Source organism: Octodon degus, unplaced genomic scaffold (assembly GCF_000260255.1).
Source record: "Octodon degus isolate 3935 unplaced genomic scaffold, OctDeg1.0 scaffold00011, whole genome shotgun sequence".
Classification (NCBI taxonomy): domain Eukaryota; kingdom Metazoa; phylum Chordata; class Mammalia; order Rodentia; family Octodontidae; genus Octodon; species Octodon degus.
In genome coordinates, this window is record NW_004524587.1 from 3,509,477 (window position 1) to 3,537,159 (window position 27,683).

A 27,683-nucleotide genomic window follows, 5' to 3' on the forward strand; every position below is an offset into this window, starting at 1 on the left:
CTCTTCTCCTATTTAGTTAGGCTATCAAAAGGTGGCTTACTTCTAACCCTGAAGCATCCAAAACATCCCAGGATGAGGGCATGGGTGCAGAAAGTAATTACTAATAGTACCACTTAGGGGTAGGTTCTTATTCACGCCTATGTGGAATGTGTTTTCACTTAAGCTACACTTTACAAAGCAGCTGGATTTCCCTAAAAGTGGCTTATGAGCTCTAGAAAGGACATCCTGAGTGCAAAATGATACTGGGATGGGTCAGAATAGCTTCCCATAAGAAACATGACTAATCCTGAAATTAATCACACATCTATTACCCACAGATTCTGAAAACAAAACCTGAAAGGTCACAACCTACATGATGCTGAATGTGGAAGAAAAGCCAGGTTGAACGGTATAGTAGATAGACTTAGCATTCAAAGCCAGAGGGGACAAGGTGGTAACCTGACTCTGAGGCTCACCAGCCATGCAGCTCTGGATATGTCCAATAGCGCTTTCCTTTGACTCTTCTGTAATGGAGAAAACCAGACTTTTGCATCCTCACAAGTGACATGAAAAGCCTCACCCAGAGCACAGACATGACGGGCATTCAGTGAATAAGGGCTGCAAGTATAAGCAAAGCTTCCCACTGACCAAGAGATGGACCTGGCAATCCCAGAACGTACGTTGGAAGCTGAAGAGGAAGACAGGCAGGAAAGAGGATCCTACGGGGTAGAAAAATGGACTCCACCTCCAGAACCAGAGCTGGGAACACCCACAGAGCCTGGGCACATGGCAGCCAGGAAGGAGCCAAAAGGCCCAGAGGCTTCTGCATGAGCTTCTGCTACGTGAAAAACGCTGCATCATTCTGAGAATCTCCTGTGGGACACCGTGAGGCACCGATATGTTAAAGTACCAGCTAGATAAAGACAGGATTCATCCCAGATAAGGTCTGAACACACTCAAGCTGGCTCACAACTTGAAAAACTGGAGCAGAGCAAATCGACTTTGAGAAACACAAGAACGTGGTACTTAACGATGGGCCAGATGAAATCCCCATGCTGAGATGTGAGATAACGGAGAGCCTGGGGGAAACCAGACCAAGCATCAAGGGTGAGGAAGAGGGGGCAGCAAGGAAACCATCATAGTACCAGGAGCGTGTAAGGATGTCACATGCTCTGTACCGACAGTGCAATGACAACAGGTAGCAACAACACAACCACACATCACAGTGGCACACTTCGGAAGTACATGAATGAGTGAAGGAAGTCTACTTCATGCAAAAGCGTGCAGTTCTCCCTAGGTCCAAGTATCTAATGTCTTTCTCCCTACTGTCTCTGAGACCCTGCAAGACACCCCACTGCTCTGCTCTTTCATCTCTTTGGCTCCACATGCCTGCCCTCCCCATAACCTCTGCATTCTTCAGTCCTCTTCCCACCTCCGTGCCTTTGCAAATGCTGTTCCTACCACTAGGAAAGCCTTTCTTCAGGCACCGGAATAGCTTACGTCCTTGCTTCATTTATGTTTTCAATCAAATGTCACAATTTTAGAAGGGTCCTGCAGACCACTCTACCTACACAGCTCTGCCTGTCACTACTTATCCCTTACTCTACTTTGCTGTGCTTTATCATACTTATTGTGAAGCCTAGTGTTACACCAAACACCAATCGTGATTATCCCATCTCATGGACTGCTCTTCCTACCTAGAAGGGAAGCCCATCGGGGCAGGGATCAGTCTTGTTGGATGCTGTGTCCTCAGTCCCGAGAGCATTTCAGTCTTCAGTAAATGTTTATGCAAAGAAACATCAGCACCAATATCCACACAAGAGAGAAAATCATAAAATCAGGGACAGGGTTAAAGTCTCCCCCTGTCTAATCTTAAAAATCACAAGTATAACAACCTCCTAGTGGCACTCATGGGTGTTAACCATGTTTTATTTTTCTTAATAAATGAGCTAAATGAGTAAACATTCTCAAAGCTCTGACTAATAAAGCAGATGACATTGACAGTGAACTATAAACAAATGCATGGATAATAACAGGCTTGCTCACTCTTTCATCCATAAAGTAAACAATGTGAAGATGACTTTAAAAATAAAGACATTATTCCAAGAGCAATAAACTTTATGCACTGCACTAAAACGTCCATGTGTTTAGCCCGGCACGCGTATGTGGCAATTAAGAAATGAAACAGTCAAGTGCTTACCCACTCTTCTAAAATGCGTGACACTGCTTCGTTGGCTCTCACCATATTCCTACAGGCCAGGATCACGTGAGCACCATGCAGGGCAAAAGACTTGGCAGTTTCAAACCCTGTGGTTTAAAGGAAAGCCGACATTAGAAAACACAGCATCCAGGTGCTGAGTCATGTCAGAGGTGGTGATGTGCCCCGGGGACAGGTATAAGCTCTGGAGACGCTGTCGGCAGGCTTCGACTCACATCCAGTGAGGAAAGGCCGGGGAATCTATAAAACATATCACAGCCACCTATATGGCCCCCACCACACAGGATCACCTGCCCAAGGTCCACAGGTATGCGTGGCAAAGCTTCCCCTGGACACTGAGCAACAGCCAAGATGAAGGCCCCGAGAGAGAGAAGAATTCTACAGATAGCCTGTCCTCTAACCACCAACAATGCCTGGGGTGGGGCAGGGCTGCTCTGTGCCACAATGATTCCAGTGCTTCTGCTTCCAATAGTAGTGGACCAACCCTCCCTATGAAGCACAATCAGAAAAGTTGGGTGGTACATCACACACACACACACACACACACACACACACACACACACACACTCTGTGGAAGCATCAGAGAAGGACATTACTACTAACAATTCTTTAGGATAGCACTTAGCACATTTCGTTCCTCTTAAGTTCCTATTCTAATTTCCAAAGCGGTGGTTTGAGAGCCTGAAAAGATGGGCAGTGCTGCGACAGCCCTAAGACAGGGAGAAAAGCACAAGTTTCAGAACCTACCAGGCCTCCGGCTCTGGTAAACACATCGAACTCCTGCTTAGGCTCCTAAACGACTGCTGCCCTCACAGTACAGCCGAAGTCAGTCCAGCATGAGGAGAAGTGCAGCTCAGGGCACTTCACTGTCTGATTGGACTGAAATGATCACAGGAAAAGAAAATACGACATAGTGTTCTCTGGAGCCCTAAAATCATCACTGCAATTAATTCCAAACCTCTGGCACACAAACAAAAACAGCAAGACATACATAAAGATAAGACCCCAACAAAAGACAGAGGTGGGAAAGCTAGAAACGAATGGACAGGCAGTCCATACAATGCCATTAGCACAGGTAAGGATCAAAGTCACTATAATTAATATATTCAAAAAATAAAAAGCAGATAAAAATTATACTACTGAATTTGAAAAATGAAAAAGTAGTCAAATAGATAATACAAAAATTAACACAGCAAGCACAATTACAGATAAAAAGTACAAGTTTAACCCAAAAAAGACATAGTTAAGAGAAGATATAAAAAACTAGAAAAGTCAAAAGAAAGTTTCAAAATGAAGCATAAAAGGAAAAAAAAGATGACTAATACACCAAGAAACATGGAGACATGCTGAGCGCAATGTCTTGTGCTCTCCCACAAAACTGCCAAAAAGAAAAGCTTAGGACATAAGCAATATTTGAGTGCCTGCTAACTTTCCAAACGAATCACACACATCAAGCAACAAATTCAACATTCATTTTGAGCCACAAGTAAGTACAAGGACTAACGACCACAACTGAAAGACAAATACTCATATTGCACAACACCTGCACATAACACGCTCCTTGCAAAAGAATGTATGTTATTTTTTATATATTGAAGCATAAGGGAAAATTTAAAACGAAAGATTGAGAAAGATATAACATGCAGTGTAAGTCAGAAGAAATCTCATTTCATTTATAGTAATTTCCAAAAAGGAAACTTTAAAGAAAGCATTATTACAAGTGAAAAGATTGAACTTTTCATAATGGTAAATTTCACTCCACCAAGAAAATATGCTAATTCGAAATATATATATATATATATATATATATATATGCATCTAATAATAGATTCTCATACAAGATAAAATTGACAGAGCTGGCAGGAGAAACACGAGAGCTCACAATCACATTGAGAGATTTTAGCATAGCCTTCTCAGTAAAGGATAAAATAAGCAGACAAAGATAAAGAACACAGCAGATTTGAACAACATAACTGACAAAGAGGAAATAACTGAATAATCACCAAACACAACAGCAAAGTATACATTCAAGTGGCTGAGAAATATTTATCAAAATTGACTGTACTCAGATCTAACAGCAAATCTCAACAGCCTTCAAAGGATTAAAATTGGAAAGCGTGTTTCTAGACCACCATAGAATTAAGTTAGACATCAACAAGATCTCAGGAAAGTCCTCCTTACTAGAAATGTATTTTTAAATAAATAAGGAACTGTGATTCAAGGTTGCATTGAAAATTTTAAAATGCTTTAAAATACATAATTTTTAAAATTCTACATATCGAAAGTTCTGGAAGGGGATGGGGACTATGTCTTGATGGTAGGGCACTTGCCTAGCACAAGAGAGGAAGCCCTGGGTTTAATCCCCAGCATGCACACATACTCACATACTCATGCACAATATATATATATAACACGTATATTTGTAATAATAAATATGTAATATATAATAATGACATGCTAAAAACACAATTCATAGTATTAACTACATATACTGAAAAACAAGTTTACAAGACAAAAAAAAAAAAATATTAAACCTGAAACAAGCAGAAGGAAAGAAATAAAAATAAGAGGAATAAAATTCAGAGAAATAAAAGTTAAAAGTCAGTTTAAAAAAAAAAACTCATAAAATTGATAAAGGATCAGCAAGATGGAGGACAAAAGAGAAAGAAAAGGTATAAATGACGGGTACCAGGGGTAAATCAGCAGAGATCACCACGTGACACCAACAACATTGGCAACAAAAGCACAAGGAGATAAGCAGGATTACATCAGACTAAGAGCTTCTGCATACGAAAGGAAGTGTTTCACACAATGCAAGGGCAACCTGCAGAATGGGAGAATTTGCCAACTATATAGCTAATGAAGGTTTACAATCCCAAATATTACATGCATAAGGAGCACCTAGAATTTAACAGCGAAGGAAAAAAATCCTATTTTATAAATGAAGAAAAGGTAATAACAAACATTTCTCCAAAGAACATATACAGATAGCAAATCATTATATGAAAATGAACACTAATCATGAGTGAAATCCAAAATTAAAGCATCACTTCACACCTCTTAGGAGGCTAAAAAATAAACAGGGCTGAGATTGTACCACAGTAACAGTGACTTGCGTAGCAAGCACAAAGACCTGCACTTTATCCTAGCATTGTAATAATAAATATTTATTTTTTAAAAACACAAAAGATAATTATTGGGGGCTATACACAGAAGAGGGAACCTTTACATATAAGAAATATATATTCCTCGGTGGAATTTGTACCACCACCATGGAAAACAAGTAAAATTAAAAATATATGACACACATTGTGGTGCATGCCTAGAATCTCAGCACTCCGCAAGGCTGAGGCAGAAAGTTTGCAGGCTCAAAGGCAGCCTATGCATTACAACGATTTAGGAAGATTCATTCTTGAAAATGAAAAATAAAATAGGGCTTGAGAAACAACTCAGTGCAAAAGCCCTGGGTTGAATCACCAGTACCACAAGTAAGCCAGTAAATGACCGAATGAATGAAACAGAAGTACCATATACCATATGACACACTAATCCCACTTCTGGGTGTAAGTCAGAAAAAAACAAAATCTGGATCTTGATGAGATATACACACTGTCACACTAACTATAGCATCGTTCATAACAGTCAAGACCTAGAAGCAACCCACATCCCTGCTGATGGATGAATGGATAAAGAAAATGTGACACAGTATTTACATGCAATGGAGCACTATTCTGCCTTAAAAAATAAGGCTATCTTGCCATTTTGGATAGCAGTCATGAAGTAAGAGGACACTGTGCCAAGTGAAATGAGCTAGACACAGAAGGGCAAACCACTCCCATGAGGAATCTAAGACCAACTAGCTCACAGAATCAAGAGGAGATGCTTTCCAGGGGATGATGGGGAAGAGAAAACAGTAATCAAAGAGTACAAGGTGTCAGGTGGACAGGAGGAAAAAGACCCAGAGACCTAACACACAGCACTCTGTCTAATATTAACTGTACGTACAAGATATGATGAAAAAATACAGCGTGTTTAAATTTTTTAAAAATTAATACAGTGCTTGCTTTGGTAGCACATATATTAAAATTGGAATGATATAGAGAAGATTATGATGGCCTCTTTTTAAGGATGCCATGCAAATGTGTGAAGCGCTCCACACTGGTTAATAGTTACAAGTTTCTAAACTGTGCTTGATGCTATTGTTACTACTAATTATGCTACTTTAGTTAGGAAGCCCTATCCGTTGCAATCCATTGTTCTCCCTTCTGTAACAACACTGGGAGGCTCTGGGATAAAAACCTCATCACATCCCAGGACCAAAGAGCTGAGACTGAGCCAAACAGATGCCAATATGTCACTCTTAATGAACTGGGAAGGTAGGATCTTGGGACAGTCACAAACCAAGAACCTCTTATACACAGAAGACATCCCTGAAGAACACACTTTTCCTAGAAAGGACTTGATACTACTACAAAAGCTTACAAGGACCAACACAGAAAACAAAATAAAAATTATTGAAATAGAAAATGACAAGAAGCAGAAGGAAAATGAAATTTCAGACCTCTAGCCCACCCAGTATAAATCCAGGAGACAACAAGATACAGGAAAATGGAAGACACACACCTGAAATTTCTGAAACGATAGCAACTGAGGTGAAGAAACAAATCCATGAAGCCATAGAAGAAACCAGATCAGAAATAATCTCTCAGGTAAAAATTATTACAGATAGGTTGTGTCATCACACACCCCCAGCATGCTCACCTTAGATTCCAACACGCATATCCTATCACTCGTGCCTCTTCCTGAAGCACTTCTGGAAATCTTCCTCATGTCTTCACTTGCACTGTCATGACTACCTTGACGCCCTGAGTCAATTCAGAATACTTTTATGGTCACCTTGACTTTGGAGAAGGGCCAGAATTGTACAGTGCCAAATCCAGTGAATAGGTGGGGAAAGACACATCAAAATACTCTTAGAAACCTGTCTTCCCACTTGTTGGCACTCAGCTCAGCAGCACGTTTTTCTATCTTATCTCATATAGACACAAGAAAAGGACTTCCAGGACTGCTCTGAAAGTGTCAGCGATGCTGGCATGTGTCCATTCCACAGGAAGGTGAGTGTTTTGAGGGGACTAATGGCAATGTGTCTTTAACTATACTAATTTTTAAAATGTATCCACCATATTTTTCACTTATTCCTTATTCATAAAAATTTACAAATAACGTGATCTTACATTAAGAGTTCTTATTACAAAAAAAAAAAAAAACCATAAACATATACAATAAAATCCTAAAGAGGTCAGAAGGAATATATTTATACGTAAGGGATAAATTCTGGTGATGATTTTGGGGATTTAAACTGACCTCCATGCTTATCAAGTTGCATGTATTTTTATATTTCAAGCTATTTTAAATTTTAAAATAACTAAAGGGCAACAGACCCTACAAACTCTAAAAAAGTTCTTAAAAACCACTTTATATCAATAAATTCATAAATGAAATAGATAAATTCCTTTTAAAAGTCCTACTGAAAGAATTACAGGAAGAAACAGGAAAACTGAAACTTTTTCATGTATTTTTTAAAAATGAACTCATATTTCAAAATTGTACCCAAAAGAGAACACTGACAGGAGAATACAGAAGTAATCTAACTCAACAACCTGCCACCAAATCACTGTAAACTATCATACTCTTTCAGCTACGGAGCAAGGCCATATAGAGAACAATGCAAAAATGAAGTAATCAAGTCTGCCAGAGAAAGTAACTTGTGGCTCAGCCAAACCCATGTCAAATGACCAGAAATTATAGTCCCCAAGGTAATGCTCCTGTGGGTGGAAAATCAGAGTCCCCTTCCATTCCTCAGATTAGCATATGAAAGAGCCTGGTAAACTTCATTCCACCACCCCCAAGATCTAATTCTCATGGGTCATGTCCATTTATACGAACAGCTCTCAAGGAAAATCAGCACAAGCATAGAGGAAATCTCAGAGCCAGGAGTCTGACAGCCATGTGCTGACCCCAGATCTAACCAGTTCCACGATATGGGATCTGAAGTTAAACCATTTTAACCAGTTACCTTCTCTGTAAGAGACAGAATAAGCAGTAAATGTACATTAAGAGCCTAATGTTAACATGGTATCAGAAAACAAATGTGTTGTCTGCTCTTTTCAAATTCCTTGCTATGAAGTCCTATGCTTCTCTGATTTGTCTGTCCTGCAACCCCAGGGCAAACAGCTTTAACATCAACCAAACCCAAAGAAGCTAGAGGTACCATCATCCCATCTGCCTTAGTACTGTCTCTGGAGCACTCCTGAACTTCACTGGAGAAATAACCTACAATTATTCCTTGAGATCCTGCCAAACTCTACTGAAAAACATTCACTTTTCATTACCTATGGATTGCCTGATACCTGAATCAGATGCAGCAAAATGCACAAAGTTTTTACAATCTGAAATAACCGAATAAACTTCTCTTCACTATATGTAATAAAAGGTGGTTGAAGCTATGCATCTGGAATACAATAATCTAAAATTCATTTATGATAACAACTTCACCCCTCATCTCTAGTAAGCATAAAGCGTCTCCAGCTTAGATGCGCCACCACTGGTTGGAAAGGAAAAAAAAAAAAGGCCTGGGATGCCATCTCACAGATGTGCCATCTCCATCAGGCTGGTGAAATGCTGACACTCATGAGGAGGCAGCACCAAGCGGCCCACGTCACCTTCTCCTGTACTCCCAGGACTGGACACCCCCTCCCAAGACGTCTGGGAGAACGGCCAGCTCTGGGAGCCTTAGAAAGTTCCAAGTAGAAGCAAAGACCAGAGATATTTCTCATCACATTTTTATAAGAGGATATTAAAAGAGAAAAAATGATATAGGAGAATGGGAAAGAGGGAGGTACAAGTCTTGGTCCTGTGTTGGCAACCATATGTCTAACAAGTTGAGAGAGTACCGACACAATGCAAGGCCAGGCAGGCCCGCAGCTTGATCCAATTCTCTGGGCCAACAGGAAATTGCTGGGCCCTATGCCTCTGCCTTGCTGGATGCCATGGGGCCAGCACACAGTAGGATTCAATAAGGATCTGGGGAAGGAATGAATAATCTTTGCAGCCTGCTAGTAGCCCACAAATCTGGATCCTTTTAAAATAATCCAAGTTGTTTCAAAGAGCAACCCTATTGGCCCTCTAACTCAGCTTTTTATAATGAAAAAATATATATTAAAATCCTGCAAAGAATCTGCTCACTACAGTTTTGAATGACACTGCCTAGAAACCTGCAGGGAGAATGCATGCCCTTTTTCTATCAAATTTTATTTTCCCAAACAAACCTGTTAAGTTGTGCTATCTCACTTGACAAAATAACCTACGGCAAAAGACTTTTTATTACCAAAAAGAGCACATCCGACACGAGAGCAGCAACAGGCTGCAGGCACAAGCTTGCCTCTCCTCTCACTTAGATAATTCCTGACTGTAGTTATGGTTAAGCCGTCTGTCTCCACATCTTGCAGAGTTATTCTCTGGGTCCTACATCTCCCTTTATCTACGCAAAGCATTTCTCGTTGCTGGTCTACTTGTCAAAGCTACAGCAGACAATTCCATTTTCTTACCCTGTACAATTGCCTTTGGAACAGAAACAAAGCATGGATATTTCAAATGATGATGGCTTAACAGGAAGGACAATAACACTTTTATAGTAAACCATATCTCTGGAGTATGGAGTTTTATAAAAAAAAAAAAAAGTTTAATAATGCTACCTACTGCTAAGTCCTGGATAAAGCCCATGAGAATAGCACCCCTCACTCTTGTAATACTGCAGCTGATGGCCAGTTTAATTAGCTAAATGTAGTAGTGCGAAGCCAATTCTGCACAGTGCCAAAGTTTGTGCAGAATAATGAAGGCAATGGTTTACTAAATTTAATAACCTGATTCATCTTATAAAAAATTAACTTTATGACAATGTTTAAATTGAACCAGCTTAACTGCATGGAGATGGCAAGAGTATGTCCAGAAGAATATTTAAAGTTCATAATATAAAGAAAATAAAGGAAGACGTTTTTAAACAAGGGGCAGCTTTGGTTTTGGTGCACTTGTTATATCTGCTCCAAGCAGAAAAGTTAGGTGGCCAGGCAGGTTTAGTAGCTCAGTCTTGGCTTTTAAGCTGTAACATCCACATATTGCAGAATGCAAAAGTTATCCCCAAAATTAAGTTAACTGCTTACATAACAGCTCTCTGGAACAGAAGTTCTAAATTGGTGGGGACTGGATGAACCAAGAGACTTGTTCTGTGTGGCCACTCTGTTTCTCTTTCTCCTTCTCTCCGGGCCTCCCTTCATTTCTTCCTGTCTCTCTCTCTCTAGTCCTCTCTCCCTTTCTTCTCCTCATCCTTCCTGATTCAATTAGTTGCATCATTAGAAGACTCGGGAGGTCACAGCCCAAAACCAGATGGAAACATCTCCGAAGAAGCCTGCGAGAGGCGCACCCTGGGACCTCAGTCCCAGCTGGGAGCTGCTGCCAGCGCTCGATGAGCTTGTGCTCTCCAGTGAGCCAGCCAGTTGCCACCTTGGTGCTGCATGACCGCTAGGCTACTGTGACATCTGGTGACCAGTTCTGTAGGGAAGGCTCCTGACAAAGGCGACTGGAGCCTACTCACAGCAAAGGCTCAATCTGAAGATTCCATCCACTTCTTTGAAACTTAAATAATGTTTCCCACTGACCTGCTTGAGCTTTTGCTTACAACATGTCAAGCCAGAATTCCAGCTATGGCTGGGCACGTAGCTCTGCAGTGAGGAAAACAAATGGGTGACAAGTCTGGGATCTGCAGGAGCTTGGGTCTGTGACACAAGCTCCCAAATGTCACAGAGTGGCAGCACAAACTCCGAGCCAAGAACTACACTGGTGCCGAAGGGGATACAGGTGAAACAGACAAGCAAGAAGGCAAGGTGTGTGGAAAAAAGACCACTGAGCAGCCTCACAAGAATGAGGTACAGAAAGGGCAACAGAGAGGACACCCTGCACACTGAGCTTAAAAACAAGGGCTCTTGGTGGGGGCAGGGTGCCTGTGAAAAGCTGGAATACAGAGTAACACTATGAGGTGTTTTGTTTGTTTGTTGTTTTAATACCGGGGATTGCACAAAGCCATATTCCCATCTTTGCATTTTTTATTTTGAGAGAAGATCTCATTAAGTTGCCCAGACTGGCCTTGAACTTCAGGCTGCCTGAGTAGCTAGGATTACAGACATGCACCAAGTCATTCAGCATGAATCATTACTAATTTTTCCATTTAAGGTACGTCTAACAGTCATGAAGAACAGGTAGGCTAAAGACAGTGAAGCCATGTGACTAGCTAGCAGGGGACAAGGCAACCTCCTATGCTGAATAGCTAAAGGGCTACATTGGAAAACCATGGGCTCAGAGACAGAAAGTAACAAAGGTTGGTGACTCCCTCAGCCTACCCCAGAGGGACGCCCATGCATCTCTGAGGAGCACACTGGGCACTCGTAGGCAGGGAGCACACAGGGCGGAGCAGGTGTGTATGTGGCCCTCCAGGGGAACAAAGCAGGTGCCCAGACCCAGTAAGACAAGTAGCTGAGACTAATGGGACAGAGCTACCCACAGACTCCTCAAATACCAAGGGCATCAGTGTGGGGATCGGGTCCCTGCACATACTGACAATGCTCCAGGGGAAGTCAGAGTGAAGAAAAAGGCAGCTCTTTCCCTGGCACCAGGAAAGGTTCCTTCTGGTTTGAGTTTTTTTAATTTTCTCCATATTGTGGTCGTACTTAGGCCATGTCCCCATTTACTGTAAATTATGATTTTAATTATCATTTTTATTAAGATGCCCAAAGGAGTTGGGGCTTACAACACCCGTAATTTCTAATGGTTTGTTATTATTAATTTATAATTGTGGAACACTAGAGACAAATGGTACTTGTAACTGTACACCACTAACAGGCCACAGAGATGGTGATCTGCACCCCCGCTGCCAACCACGCAGTCTTTAGGAGCCAAGCAACAAGTGACAGAATTGCCCAGAACCCGTCCTCCATCCAGGAGACCCATCAGCACAGGTACAGTAAAAAGATAAGCCTCTGTCTGTCAGCTGCAGTTAGACTGGAGGGCCATTTAAATCTGGAAGCACTTTACGGTTAATAAACCACTAGCTTGGAGCATGGGGGCGGGTAGCTCAGTGGTACGGCACTTGTAAAAAACAAACAGAAAGACCACTAGCTTTAAGGAGGGGAGCTTCTCCTTCATCCTCCTAACCTTGCAAGGACCATGCTTTCCAAACTGATCTAATACAAACGAAAATATAGCAACGTCACATCCACGCCACCTCAGCTGATGTTCTAGGGCACACAGTCCTCAAGACTATAAGGTCAGTGTCACCAAATCTTCAGTGACCAGGTAATCCATCCTGCTGTTTCTGTAGTTACTTTAATTCCCTGAATGGTCATATTTAACTTCCACACCATTTCAATTACATAGTTCTGCGTTACAAAGAGGTAGAAATCACTCTTGCTAAATACAGTCCAAAGCTGCCAACTCTTAAGAAATTGCAAAATACACAGGTCTCTCCAGAGGAAAATAAGTCACAGCCAGGCTTGCTTTTTAAATGTATGCATTTCATACAGCAAACAACAAGTACCATGCAGTTTCCTAAATAGCCCTTGTAACATAACTCTGTCTCAAACATATTTATCCAAAGAAGATCGCAATTCAAGAAGCAAGAGCACAGGAGCAGGAAGCAGGCCGCTTCACTCGCAGTATCTTTCTACAGTCTCACCAGCTGCATCAGTCATCAGTGCGCTTGGGACAGTACAAGACTGAGGCCAAAAGGTCTTGTAAAGCCACAGGATAAATTCCAAATGACTATGTGGGATCGCTCAAGAGACCAAACTGACCCCAGGCTGACTACCAGCGCTGCCACTGCGCTGACTGAGTAAGTTCTCATCTGACCTGCCAGTGCCAGTCCTGGCTGGGAATCACGGCGAGAAAAGTGTCCGAAGAATACAATTAGCATAGTCCCAGACAGCTCTAGTGAAGAGAGTCCACAAGGCGACTAAGTTGAGCAGGCTACCTGTACGGGCTGAGGCGTGGGGACACCAGGAAACCTCACAGATTAGCTGGGGAGGGGAGATGGAAACTGGCACAGCACCTCTGAGGGCAATGAGCCCCTCTCCATCAAAAGCACGGTGAGTGTGTCCTTTGACCCCACTACTCCATGACCAGAAATTCACCCTACATATAGACGCACCCCCGTGGGCAAACATGTGAACATGCAACGCAGCATAATGAGTAACAGTCAGAAACCCGCCACCGACCCTCACACCCATGAAGCTGGTTAGATCAATTAAATGGCACACATGGAGGAAAACTCTGTGTGATGCTTTGAAAGAAGGAAATGAAATGATGGGGAGACGCAAGGAAAGAACCTCCACATTATATTATTAAGAAAAGTCACAGCGGACTAAAGCGCCTGCTTACGCAGAGTGCAGTGGCCGTGGCTCGATCCCTGGCGTGCCATACCAGCCCCGCCCCCGTGGCACACTGAGATGGCAACTGAGACAGGGCGTGGTGGTGCATGCCTGTAATCCCAGTGCTTGGGAGGCTGAACGCAGAAGGATAACTATGAGTCCAATCTACACAGTGAGACCCTGTAGACACTCTAGACGCTGTATACATACTTTAAAAAAAAAAAAGTCACAGCACAGAACAGCATGCGTGTGCAGCACAAAGCCAAGGAGATAGGTGGGAGAAAAGACCCAGATACTGATCACTTCCAGAGAGCTAATGGTCAGGGATGAGAAAGGCCCACTGTGCATGCTACAACAGCCATAGTATTTCAATTTTTAACACATGCATCTGCACCTGTTATAGTAAGAAACTAAAAATAACAAACTGAATGACATCTAATTGATAATTTATGGGCCTTTATGAATTTTAATACACAGCAATCAAGGCGAGTATGAAAAGAGAGGGAGGAACCAATTCTCATTCCACACAGTATGCTTTCTGAGCACCCTGGTTTGTGAAGCAGATTGTAAAAGCAGCCAGTCAGGTAAGGAGAAAGACGTGGGAGGGTTGCTCACTGCTGGGCATGGTGCCAAGTGCTTTACAAACTACCCTAATCCCGAGTTCTTCAAAGAAATTCTTACAAAGTGCCATTGCGATCATTTCATATCAGAAAAAAACAAGGAGTGCAGAGGCTAAGGGACTCACAAAATCAGTGAGAAAAAGGAAGGCAGAGTAGGCTGTACTCTAAGCAGGAGTATCCCTCTACGTGGCGCTGCAGCTACCAAGCTGCTCTGGGTCTGTGACACTGTAATGCGCTGAGACAGACACGTGTGGTCTTTGTCCAGGTTCACGGCTCAGAGCCCTAACTCTTGAAATCTCCTGACTGGGACTGGGGAGGTTTCAAAGATACTTATTGAAAAGATACTCTCAGTGATGCCTGAGCTCATGCTAATGAGGCAAGCTTGAGGGCGGGGCTGGTCACAGGGGAACTGTCTGGTCTGTGTGTTTGAGGGTTAGAGCTTTCAGCCTCACCAGGGCTCTGTCATCCCCTGCAGCACCTCCTCTGGGAAGGGGGCATGGCTAGAGGCTGACATCACCACTGGCCAATGATGTAAACAACCGTACTTGCTTCATGAAGCCTCTATGAAAACCAGATTGAGACCCTCCAGGTTTGTGAACACATGCAGGTACAGAGAGGATGGCATGTCCACGCTCACTCTGTGCCCCGTCACGACACTTGATCCATGTCCTTCTTCCTCCAGTTGGCCATCTGTACCCTTTGTTGCAGCCTCTCTAATAAGTGGCCCATGTAAGTACATGATTTTGAGTTCTGAGGGCCAATATCACATCCAAGCGGAGGTTGTGTAGCCAGCAGATCACACATCACAGAAGCAGGTGACAGTTTGGGGCTTGCAACTGGCACCTAAAGCAGGGGCAGTCTACAGGACTGAAATCTCAACCTCGGGGATCTGTGCTATCCCTACTCAGTTACTGATACACCAGAACTGTAGGGCACCTGGCTGACCTCCAGAGAGTGGGAGAATTACTTGTCATGAGGAAGTAATTCCACATGTTTGGTGTCAAAAGTGTTCAAGAGAAAGTGCAGAGGAAGAGAGGAGGTTGCGGGCAGGAGACGCTAATGCAGAACACCTTCCCAGCCTCTCATCTAGCAGGGCCTCCACTGACTCTGAGATATAATTATACAGGGTGTTGTGGCATATACGGTACCTATAATCCCATCTACTCAGGAATCTGAGGAAGATCTCAAGTTCAAGCCAGTTGGGGCAACTTGTCAATAATCTGTCTCAAAATAAAAAGTAAAAAGAGTAGGAAGAAAATAATAAAACCATGGACTGCAAGTAACTTGTTCTGTTAATGCTTCACAAGACAAGCAAACATTTCTTTTTTTTTTTTTTTTAGATTACAGAGATGACTTTATTTTTTATTCCTTGCGGAACTGGGATTGAACTAACATTTCTAATAAATTTTAACTTGTTAAATGAGCAGCATCTTGCAGTACAAATACTAGTACTTGACGCCAAATGTCACATGACCACAAGTGAGCCAATGATTTTGCTCTCTCTCACTGTGGGATTGTGGGCAATCCTCTTCCAACAACAAAAAACAGAGAAATCGCTCACTTCAAATGAGATTAGGGAGATATGTGAAATGTGGGAAACAGTGCAAACTTTTGTAGAAAAACATCACCTGAATAAGGCTGTACCTGTGTCAGCAATGAATCTGTGAAATGACAATGCAATGTCACCTGTCCAGGAAATCCTCAAAAGAAGGCAAAAACAAGTATCAATGGAGAAACTCCTCTTCAAAGCTGCACCAAAAGCAAAATATTCCATTGAGCTAACAGATAGCAGTGATTCCATTTGTGATGGTAGAAGTTGTCTATACAATAACCCTCCTCTCTTGTCTCCCTCCTACCAGCCATGAAAGCTTTCAAAGGTTAACTCAGGGTTGTTTCTCTTCGTATTTCATGTTTTCTTGATTATTTTATATTATATAATGATATTGTACTCATTTTCATATGACTATTTTAGGGTTGTGAAATGAATTCTCTCAAATTTCCACTGCTTCTTACAGGGAAATTTGCTTTGATATCCAAGTGCTTTGGATTACAATCATGTTGCCAAAAGAAATTATGCTCGCAAACCAAGGTTTTACTAAAGATAGATGACTATGTGTGCGCGCACACAGACACATATATATGATTATGGAATTGGATATATATATTCTCTGTGGATAGCTGGAAATAAGTTGCTCATATGTTTAAATGTTTGTCATTCATGTGATTTAAGCTAAACTAATAAGCATTTATCCTGCTTCAAGAGAAAAATGGTCCATGCTTTGATGTCACTCGGTGCCTATTAAATTCTGTAGCACTAAGACAAAGCCAAGAGTTGGGGTCTCTTCAGCTCCACACACTAGACTGCATTTTTTCAGCCATGTACATAAACCACTGGTATAAACTAGTCCCAACCCTTAGGAAAAAATAAATAAATACTGCTTTTTTAGATATAAGGACCACAGTGTCTTTTCAAGACTTTGGACAAAATTCAGCTTCCCTCAGTCTCCTGGCATTAAGACAAGCAGCAATGTGATAGTTCTATGATTTCACACCCTGCACGTGCTGCCTGGCTCAAGTTCAGCTTATTTAGAATGATGAGCTCTTCCTATCACACACATATACACACACACACACAGAGTCTTGGCTCTTGAATTTCTACGTAGACTCACACCAAAATGCTTCTGATGCTTCTGCATGTTTAGAACTGGAAATATACACCCCGAGATTTTGGACTTCTTTCTTTTGATGAATTAATTTACAGTCCCTTCAGGAGAGGAAGAGAACCCAGGCCTGAAGCTGGAGGCATGCGGTGTCATCACAGAATGTTCCGTTGTTTGCACAGCTGTGAGACTATTTCCTTTCACCACGGATACCTCTGCTTCTCCCTTCTCTGCTTGAAACAGGTTTTTCAATGACATGAACAGAAAGGCCAGGGGCTGGGGAGATGGCTCAATAGAATAAGCACTTCCCTGGCAAGCGCAAAGGCCTGAGTTCAATCCCTGGTTCTACAAAAAAAAAAAAAAAAAGATGGGCCAAATGCAAGGGTCCTGAGCCCCACCTGTCCTAAGAGACCCCTTCGTTAATGAACAGTGGGGCCAAGATCATCCTGCCTGCCAGCATATTTTCTACTCCTATCAACTAAGAAGCACTTGGGAAGGAATGGTCTAAATAGTAAAAATTTGACAAAAAGAAGTGTGTTTCATCTCTCGAACAGCTCCCAGCCATGAAAAGCTGTTCTGTCCTGCACCACCAGGAATAACACACTTTCTAGTTCAGGCACCTTTTTTTTTTTTCCTTTTTAAAATTTCAGATCGACCTTGGAACTTACCTTTCACAAAGTGGTATATTCCTTTGCCTCTTGCAAAGATTAACTCCTTTATACTCCCAAAGTCATATGGAGGCACTCAAAAAACACAATGTCGGGAAAATTCAGCACTTTTTGAGGCTCACTTTTAAAGTGTCCAGTTGACTTTTCATTCTCTCTCACAACTTTTTAAAATGCAACTTCTCAAAAATAAGAATTAAATTCAGTTTTCGAAGCTAGGTGCACAGTGGGTTCTATTAACTTCGCTCTTCCGGCCCATGATGACCTTGCCTAACAAAATCAAAAGCTCCTGCAGCTCCGAACAGAATGGGTAACTGGCCGCTGTGATGAGTTAGAGAGACATCACCGCTATAATGAAAAATCAGCTCAAACGGTAAAAAACAAAAACAACTTCAGAGTAAATTATATTTAATGCAGCAATACCTGGGTAAAGGATTATCACTGTTTGCAGCCAGGTGATCAGCTGGAACAAAATCAGGGTCACTTGGAAAGAGAAGAGGGGGAAAGAGGTTTTTTTTAGTCTGATAGCATTTTGTTTCAGAATACTACATCAAGACATGGGTGGAACTGCCAATTTGAAAATCTACACCTCTCAGGAAACCTGCAGCCTAATCATCAGCTGTGATCCGGCACCTGCCTGAATGGGTGAGACGCACGGTGCTCCTTCCAGCTGAGGCTGATTCTGCCTGACTGTGGAGACTCGGCCAGCTGTACATTTTTGTTTGGCTCCTCTCATCCAGTGGCTGCCTCTGGGCCAAGAAGGCCCCGGCAGGAGTTGCAACACAAGTAATGGGAGTGATTAGGGATTAGGCTCAACTTCAATTCAGAGAGAGGAGAGAGCTCTGCATTGGTGAAGGTGTTAGAGCACTACAGGGAGATTCTAGCTTACAGCCCACCCTCAAGCACACACAGCTCTGCGCTGGTGAAGGTGTTAGAGCACTACAGGGAGATTCCAGCTTACAGCCCACCCTCAAGCACACACAGTTAGGGGTCTCTGCTAAGGCAAGGTGGACTTGATTTCCCTCAGACCTTTGAGAATGATAGGCAGGAAGAAATGAAATAAACATGCGATCAAAATATTTCTTAGAGGAGAAACACATCAGGAATCTTACTGGTTACAGATTGAATTATTTCTTCCCCGGAGGCTTGTATTTTGGAGTCCGAACACCTAATGTTACTCTGTTTGGGGATGTGCCCTTTTAGGGGATAATTAAGGGTAAATGCTACCATAAATCTAATAGGATTCATGTCTTTACAAGGACAGGGTAGCGCTAGGGACTGAGAAAGTCTTCCCCTGTGAGCCAAGGCGAGAGCCTTATACTGTGAACTGACTTGATTACTGCAAGAGAGAAGAAACTTAGACTACTCTCTACATGTTTTCATTTTGAGTTGGGATGACCGTGACATGCAGGGCCCACCACGTGAGCACACAGGGAGAAGGTCGTCATCTGTAAGCCAATGTGAGAGGACTCGGAGCCACCAACCCCAACACTCTGGTCTTGGGCTTCCAACTTCTAGGACTGGGAAAATAAATTTCAGCTATCTAAAGCCCCCCAGCTCCCTGTCTGTAGTATTTTGTCACCACAGCCCTAGAAAATCAATACATTGTTGCTTTTTGACCAAGTGCGCTCTGTCCACAAGGAGAAAAGGCAATGTCCCCTAAGCTTTGACACCACTCAGCTCCTTGGGAAGGACGATCAAGTTGTTGTCACTCTGATATTCAAGAGATCACTGAGGTGGAGCAAACAGGACATCTGTCTGAAATTCAGCTTCTCAGTTTCTCTTAAGAAAACTGAAAAGCAGAACTACAAATGAAACAGAGCATCAAGTCCTTGCTATTCATGGTGCAAGACACAAACCAGGGTCATGAGCTCCTGGGAACTGGTTGTAAAGGCAGATTCTCAGGCCCCAGTTCAGAACAGGAGCCAGAGGAATAAGTTCAATCCTAACCCCACTATCTCGGTATGAACTTTATGAAGAAAAGGCCCTTTAAATAGGAAATCAAGCTAAGGCGAGGTCACTGGATTAGGCCCTCCTCCATCTGTGTTCTAACAAGCCCTGGAGGGGACTCAGACACCCTTGTCCCTCAGAGTTGAGGGCTATGAATGCACAGAACTGACCTCTAACCCTGCACTTTCTCCAAGACTTACCATGTGCATGTGAATGACACATCAAGACCCTCGGGGCCCTGAGTGTATGAGGCTATCACCCCTATGGTACACAAGGAAAATGAGGCTCAGGACAGCCACAGGCAAAGCTGGCAAGAGGAAGGTAAGGATTGGACATCAGACTCCTACAGCTTCCTCCCTGCTAAAGCTGCTCACGGTTCCCTTTCTCAGTGTTCGTTTTCCCAAATTTGATCTCAGAAAAAGCATGTACCTGGTTCTTTTTCTATGTTGTCATCACTGAAAAGCCCAAAGCTAAAGTTATATAGTCACTTGTTGAAATCACAAAATGAGATTACTGGAAACAACATATGGCCACTCTGTGAATTCGAGGGACCCGAGTTAGAATCAAGATGTTACTTTCAGGTAGACTTCTGAACACAGGCTGAAGTCCTAATCCCACTTCCTCAGAATAGACATTTTTGTCAAGACATTCTGATGTATAATTAAAATGCATGGGTTTTAGTCTATGTAAATTATAGCTCACAAGATTATTTTTAAAAACAGAGAAAATGCATGCCCAAGTTAAGAGAACTGATCTACCAGTAACCTGAATAAACTGGCTACTTACTTGACCATTTACATGTATTTTGTTTTGTTATTTGTTTTTTTGAGACAAGGTTTCATTATATAGTTCAGGCTGGCCTCGAACTCACAGCGATCCTTCTGCCTCAGCCTCCTAAATGCTGGGATGGCAGGCATGCACCACTACGCTAGTCTAAGCTTCCTGACAAAGCAAAGTAAAGTAAGGAAATGGAATACTTTATTGTGAAAGCATACCAGTTCTTTAGGAGACATGAACTTTGTTTTCTAAACAACTCTGAACAGAACTGACCTTTATCTAGAAAAGACAGATCAAAATGATCTTTATCTAGAAAGATATTAAGAAGTGACTTTCTTTTCTTTAAAGGGTCAAAAAGTAAGTATCTTAGTTTTTGTTGATTACATGGTCTCTGTCACATCTACTCAACTCTGCTCTTATATTATAACATGAAAGAATCATAGATGATGTGCAAATGAATGGTCATTCCCATGTCAAATAAAACTTTATTGAAAATGGCAGGGGATGGCTGGATTTGATCTGTGTATCATAGTTTGCTCATGCACGAAGCAGACAATGCATTTTTAACATTCAGTTCTAAACTGACCTGAAGCAAAAGGAAAGCAAAGCTCAGAATATGATGTCGACCCTGATTTATAGATTTTCTCTGAAAAAAACATTTAACCATACGCTCAGAACCCATGTAGATGGCAATCACAGAATTTTTAATTTTAAACAATTTACAAGTTTCTCAGAAAGCACATATACAGAATCTTATTAAAACAAATATAAAACAAATTTCTAAAGTATTTCATTTGCATTAAAAATCTTATTATACTGTTTGTTTCATCTAGAATTTCATTCAGCTTACTATAACTACACTGGCTTTTCATTGCCAAGCTGGATATTTAACTACAAACTACATCCTGCCTCTCCCTTTGTGTGTAAAATTGACAAATGTGTTGTTTTTGGATCCTGGAATTCTAGAGAAAGCCAACTTAAATGAATTAAGATGACTAATGTGTTGATTCTGTTTCCAATCCAACAATATGTTAACATTGGTAAGAGCCCATGTCATATGATGCTATATGTTTTAGTTCAAATTTAAAATCATATACTGAACAAGGCAGTCTCTAAGTAAATTACTAAGTTAAAAATACTCCTTCAGTAAAGAACTCCATCTTGTTTAAATAAATGGAAATCTGAACATCTTTGTGTACATCAGCCTAAATAAGAAATTAGGAAAGTGCAAACCTCCATTACACTCAACAGCATAGATGCACAAGTAGCACAAAATTGTTTACCGAGGAAAAGGACTCATTTGAAGTTATTCAGACATAACTATGACATCACACGAAGTTCTCCACATGACTCTGAAGAAGGATGGCACCCTCTGGCACGCCACTGAAGAGACCCACGGCCAGGCCAAGGGCTACCCCATGCCGAGGACAGCATTCTGACACTGCCAAGTGTTTTCCAACATCCAGCTACCCAGGTCCCATCACATTCCCAAAGGAGTGTGTAGCTACCCACTGCTGCTCCTACGGCCTGAGGGTGCTTTTACAAATGTTCTCACTGCATTTACTTCATACTGGCTAAAGAGTTCCCAGGGCTGCAACACACGACTGCACGGTTTTATTTGAAGTAAACTAATATTAGTTTTTCATCACGTAATATTTGAGTAATTTCCATTTCCACAGAGGCAGTTAACTAGTTTGCTTTTAAAAGCTGTTGAAAGTACTGCAAAGCCTGAACCCAGTTCCACAAGTATTTACCATGCACCCTCCACGAATATGCTGCTGGGCCTTGAATGGCCACCTAGTTCTTCTAATGCCAAATCTTTCCAGTTTCCTTCAATTAATTGCATTTATGGACTCCCACAGAAGCATTGTAATGATTACCTTCAGTATGAAAATCAAATCTGTTAAGAAATTATAAAGGAAGGAAATAAATAATGGGGGGGGGCTCATCTTTAAAAAAAAAATTAAAATTTTATAAGGAAAAATTTAGAAATCCAGGGTCTAGATATGGAAACCACATAGAATATATGTATTTTGCCCCTAGGTTTTAGATTCAACCATGACAGCCTGTCAGTAACTGAACTTTTTTTTCATTACCTGCCAGTTATTTAGGAAATTTCCATTGTTTAGCTAAGTATAATTTTGAAATCAGCAATGGTTTATTAACTATACACCAATAATTTTCAATCCAAAAAGTATTACAATAAAAAGTTAGTAAAAACATTTCTAGGCATATTTTTATTTCTAATCTTATTCAGCTCAATGAATTTTTATGGATAAAAGGACTCTCTAAAGCAAATTTGTGGATTTAACTCCTATTAATGACTATAATTGCTGAAAAGCATTAGGATTGCTTAATTCAGTACCCCATGAGCTATCTTTTCCTCTCCCCTCAAACTGTATACGAATCCTAGCTTTAAATATATTTATTTATCTTTCTCCTGTGGGAAGGGGCCAGAGGCTCCATCACATTCTCAAAGGAGTACAAGATGCAAAAAGAAAAAAAAAAAATCCAGTGGTCTGGATTTCTTGCAGACAGAAAGGTAGAGAAACACTTCGTTTTTCCAAAAGGTAACCAGAAAGAAGTCAAGTGTTGCATGCTTGACACAGCAGAGCCCCAGAACTCGTCCCTGGGCACAGCCATGCCAATCTGCGGCAGGAGACCTGAGCCATCCCACGTCCAAAGCCCTGCTCAGCACTTAAATCACTCCACAGCATTCTGGAGAAGCAGCCGCTGAGCCTAAGCTTAAACATCTTTGCGGCTGGGAACTCATTTGCTCAAGATGGCCAGTTCTGTTATTGGCACACAGGCAATTCTCCACTCAGTTCCTAATAGGTGATAAAAAATAAAACGAAAGAACAACTGCCTCTGAAAACCACCTTCTGTAAGAGATTGAGCCCGGAAGGGTCAGGGGAGTTGTGTTCACTGATGAGTCCCCACATCCTAGGACAGTGCTCGCTGGTAACAATCACTCAGAATGTGATCCAAGAATGGCTTGTTCAGTGTTTCCTGCTCATCTGGACAGCCTGGACAATAGAGGGCAACTTCTCTTCTGTCTTTATGGGTTGACTTCCCCACCCCCATGTGTTGCAGTGCGAATCCCCATTACCTCAGAATATGCTAATTGGGAAGCAACGCCTTTTAAAGAGATGGTCAAGTAAAACTGAGGTCATTAGGAAGGTCCCTTATTTTTTTTAAAAAAAAGGCAAAGACAGACACATAGAGACTTAGGGAAGAGGCCCTCAGCAGACAAAGGTAATGCTGGAATTCCACCACCACAAGCCAAGGAAACTCTAGGACTGCCAGAAGCTTGCAAAAGGCAAGGGAGGGTCTTCCGTAATAGGTTTTAGCAGGAGGGAATTTGGAAACAGTAAAATTTATTGTCTTAAGCCAGCCAGTTTGTGTCACTGTGTGACAGCTACCCTTCCAAAATATAAGAGTGCATAAAGTTAAGGCCCCAGAATCCATCCTGAACTGGGACTGATTTCTGTTCCTGATAAAGAGTCTGGAATAGAAATTCTTAACAGGGAATAAGGGCTCTGAGTAACTGTGCAAGAGGTGGACTGCATAAGGCATCTCTTCTGCGCCATGTCAAATCCTCCTGGCTTCTTCTCATTCCAGCCACCACTGCCCTGCTAGGTCCTTGCAGCTGTTAGTGGGCCTCACACAAACACACAGGACCACCTCCACTGGGGGAATCGTGTGGATACCCCCACTGCTACCCCAGAAATCAGCAGAAACCACAGCATGGGGGCTACAGAAACTGCCTGGCACTAATGCACGTCAACCCCACAGTACCTGAGGGGCCACCCTGGTCTGAGAGGGACGGAAGCCAGTGGAAGAAGGCCTTTCATCCCCCAGACAGGCAACCCTGAATATATTCCATACATCTCGGAAAGCCCCCTGGAACTGGGCACCAGTTGCCCAAAGTCCCGCCCACTCTTCACAACAAAACATGACAGTTTACACCAAACAAAGGTACCAACAGGTCATCTTCCCCTACTGCACTGACCTCTTTGCTGGAAACGTGAAGAGGCTCGACAGTTCCATGGAGGAAACGTCTCAGAGCAGCTGTAGGTGCCAGAGCTGCCCCATGACGGCTGCGGTTCAGAAGCCCTTCCCCGCCGGTGGAGCAGCACAGTAAGCCCATCACTCCTGCTCTCCCGCAGCACGGCGCACAGGGCTCTGCAGGCGTGATTACGGCCTACTGGCAGGGGCAACTGCTACTGCAGTCAGGCAGATGCCTGCTGACCTCTCGGGGTGCGCTGTCCCAAATGTGTTTCACTATCATTCAGGAAAAAAACACTTAACAATTTATAAAAATACACACTCAAGAGATAAGGGTTCACACCATATCTTTTAATTCACAGGTAAGTTTAATTCACAGGCATTTACTCCTTAACTTTTCCTGTTTTTTCCTGCCAAAGGCAGTCTAACACCCATAAGGAATCTGCTCCTGGCTCCCACTGAAAAGGTAATTCAGATTCGGCCCCAGGTTCCTGTCTCCCTGTAGCTTTCACATCCTTGTTGTAAGCAAACAACACACACACACACACACACACACACACACACCTCTTTACTATTCACTGCATTGTAATGAAGCATTATAAAAAATAAAACAAATTAGTCGCATGTGTTAAATGTCCATTGGCAAGTATAATACCATAGTTCTTAATATGAAAAGTAAATTTAATAAAATTAAGAAGGAATATTTCATGGAGGACAGAATAATTAAAAGGCGTACTGTGTTGTCAGCAAAACCAGGCTGCCTCCTGCGGGATTACTGGAGGGACAAGCATTGCGGCGTGGAATTCCACGATTCCTCTACAGCTCGACCAAGGGCTACGCGCGGATGCAGAAGCACATTCTGACGATCGGCCAAAAACAACCTGCTTGAGGACTTTCATGACTACAACCATTTGAAAGTTGATCTGCTCAAAAGAATCTTTATCCCTTGAGCTTGGCTCCGTTGCCTTTTAACAATGTCTTGCCCACCTGCTCTGTTCCCTCCTTCCTCTGTGCAGTTCACGACACGTGCACACCTGGAAAAGGTCTGGGTCCAAATGGATATGGAGAAGGACAGGTCTGCTTCAATTTGCTTATTCTGTTAAATGTATGGATACTGTTCAAGCAGAGAGCACAGAACCACACTTTACAAAAGCCCCTTTTAGTACTGAGTGGCAATTCTGTGCGCTCAAATAAAACAGGCCAACAGTTATCAACCTACCAAAGTGGAACAGGGACCATGAGAATATTAGACCTGTCCCTCAGCAAATTGGTGAGGGAATCTAAGACTCAAAGGAATCACCTTCTCTACATCATTTAAGGAAGCATCTTCAACCAGCGCCTTTTAGTGCTTAAAAAACAGAACTCCTTACTGTATTAGCATATACACATGAAATCACCTACCACAAAAAGCTAAGAGAATAGAGTGGGGCATGGTCACACCTGTCATCTCAGCACTTAGGAGGCGGAGGCAAGAGGACTGTGAATTGGAAGCCCTGTCTCAGAAAAGAAGAAAGGAAGTAACCAATTTTAAAACTGTATATTAGGGGCTGGGGAAACAGCTCAGAGGCAGAAAGACCTGCCCAGCAAGCATAAGGTCCTGAAATCGATTCCTAGCCCCCCATGCCGTGCCAACCCAGTAACCCTCGGTGCACACGCCAACCCTGGAATTGGTGTGGTGGTACACACTTGCAATCCCAGCACTTGGGAGGTTGAAACAGGAGGATTGCTGTGAGCTCAAGACTGGCCTGGGGGCTACAAAAGTGAGCAAGAGGCCAGCCTGAATTGCAAGACCTTGTCTCAATAAGTAAATAAAGTATTTTTTAAAAACTGTACATTAGAAACAAAATAAATGTGGAAAATCTGCCAAATAGAAGCTGCTCCATACCATAGTAGGTTATTCTATTTAATTATAGTGAATTGTCACCACTCGATGAGCTTGATGTCATGGGACCCAGTCCTCAAGTGAAAAAACTGAGGCTCAGAGGTGGAGAAGACAGTCAAAGGCCCCACAGCTAAACAGTCCAGAGGTACAGAAGTCAAACACAATGCCTAAGAAAAGGGGGAGGATTCACAATTCAAAAGTAAACCAGGCAGTGGGCATGTGCATTTATTTATTCCCAGTCTTACCTTCTCAAACCCATGCACTGTAGCGGCAGGAGACCTGAGCATCCAATTGGTGCAGCAGGGCTGAGGGAACGTCCCTCATTTCAGAGGCATCTTTCCAGATGCGGAAGTCTCCACATTAGCCAGGTACGGTGGTTCACACCTGTAATGTCAGTACTCAGGAGGCTGAGACAGGAGGACTGCTGTGAGCGCAAGGCCAGCCCTCTTTATGCCCCACATATTCTAGACTATGAGAGGCAATACAATTAATGTGAACTGTAACCCCAGCAATGAGACCTAGAGGAGCACTCTCCTCCCCTCCCTGCCCTCACTCCCATCCTCTTCTCAGGTAAAGAGCAAGCACTCTGCTCTACCCTACTGTCTTCTGCGTGCTGCAGCAGCAGGCTCTGCTATCCAAGGAGGGCCGGCCCAGCCCAGCACTCATCCACACCCTTCTCACTCTGGTGTTCACAATCAGAAGGCAGCCACACCAGCCTGTAGACAAAGACCAGATCCTCCAACATCAGCTTCACTCATGATTCAAAACTTGTGAAAGGGAAAGCATGTTATTCGCTGGGTCCATGAAAGCCACAATACCCTGAGGTATTACCAGACCAACCTGTGCTCAGAATTCTCCAACAAAAGTAAAAAGCTCTACTGTTCCCCTAGAATGTAATTTAAGCCTAATTTGGCTATGCATTTCAAACCCTTTTAGAATTCATAAAGTGATACAATAATGTATCATTACATTATATACCCTAGACCCCAAGAGGTTCACAGTTCATATGATTATGGCCAGACCTAGTAGGATGGAAAAAGACAAAGAGGTGTCAGTGAACACCAAAGCCTATACTCATAACAGCATCCTGTTCTCAATCCAGCCTGGGAATCAAATAAGGCCATTATAAATCCGAATCTATCCTACAAGTGAATTCTTTTCCCCAGCTACAGGTAATTCCATTTCACTGTATCACTGTAATTTTTAAAAAGCATAGGCATATCATGAAATCCCATGCTTTGTAAAAGATTCCATCATCAGAGTAATCATTATTGAACCTTTTAGCCCAGATGTAATTTCTTACATGTTACAACAAGTTTGGCACGCGCTGTGAATTTCAGCCAAGGTTGATAAAGTTCAATAACTTGGCTAACCAACCATGTGTACTACTCATTATAGAAGTAATAAATAGATTCATCAAAATGGACATGTAAGAGCCATAAGAAAATCG

The 27,683-nt window shown here is 42.4% G+C and overlaps 1 protein-coding gene and 1 non-coding gene across 2 annotated transcripts in view; one reads left to right on the plus strand and one right to left on the minus strand.

Annotated features, from left to right (window-relative positions):
* Positions 1-27,683, minus strand: part of Wwox (WW domain containing oxidoreductase) — a 961,447-nt gene that overhangs the window by 904,084 nt on the left and 29,680 nt on the right. The window contains exon 5 of the mRNA XM_004625768.2: positions 2,180-2,286. Within this exon, the coding sequence (XP_004625825.1) occupies positions 2,180-2,286 (107 nt within the window). The remainder of the gene's footprint in view (positions 1-2,179; positions 2,287-27,683) is intronic.
* On the plus strand, positions 6,254-6,360 carry LOC111815127. The gene has a single exon (XR_002819912.1). It is a non-coding gene; the product is annotated as a U6 spliceosomal RNA (small nuclear RNA).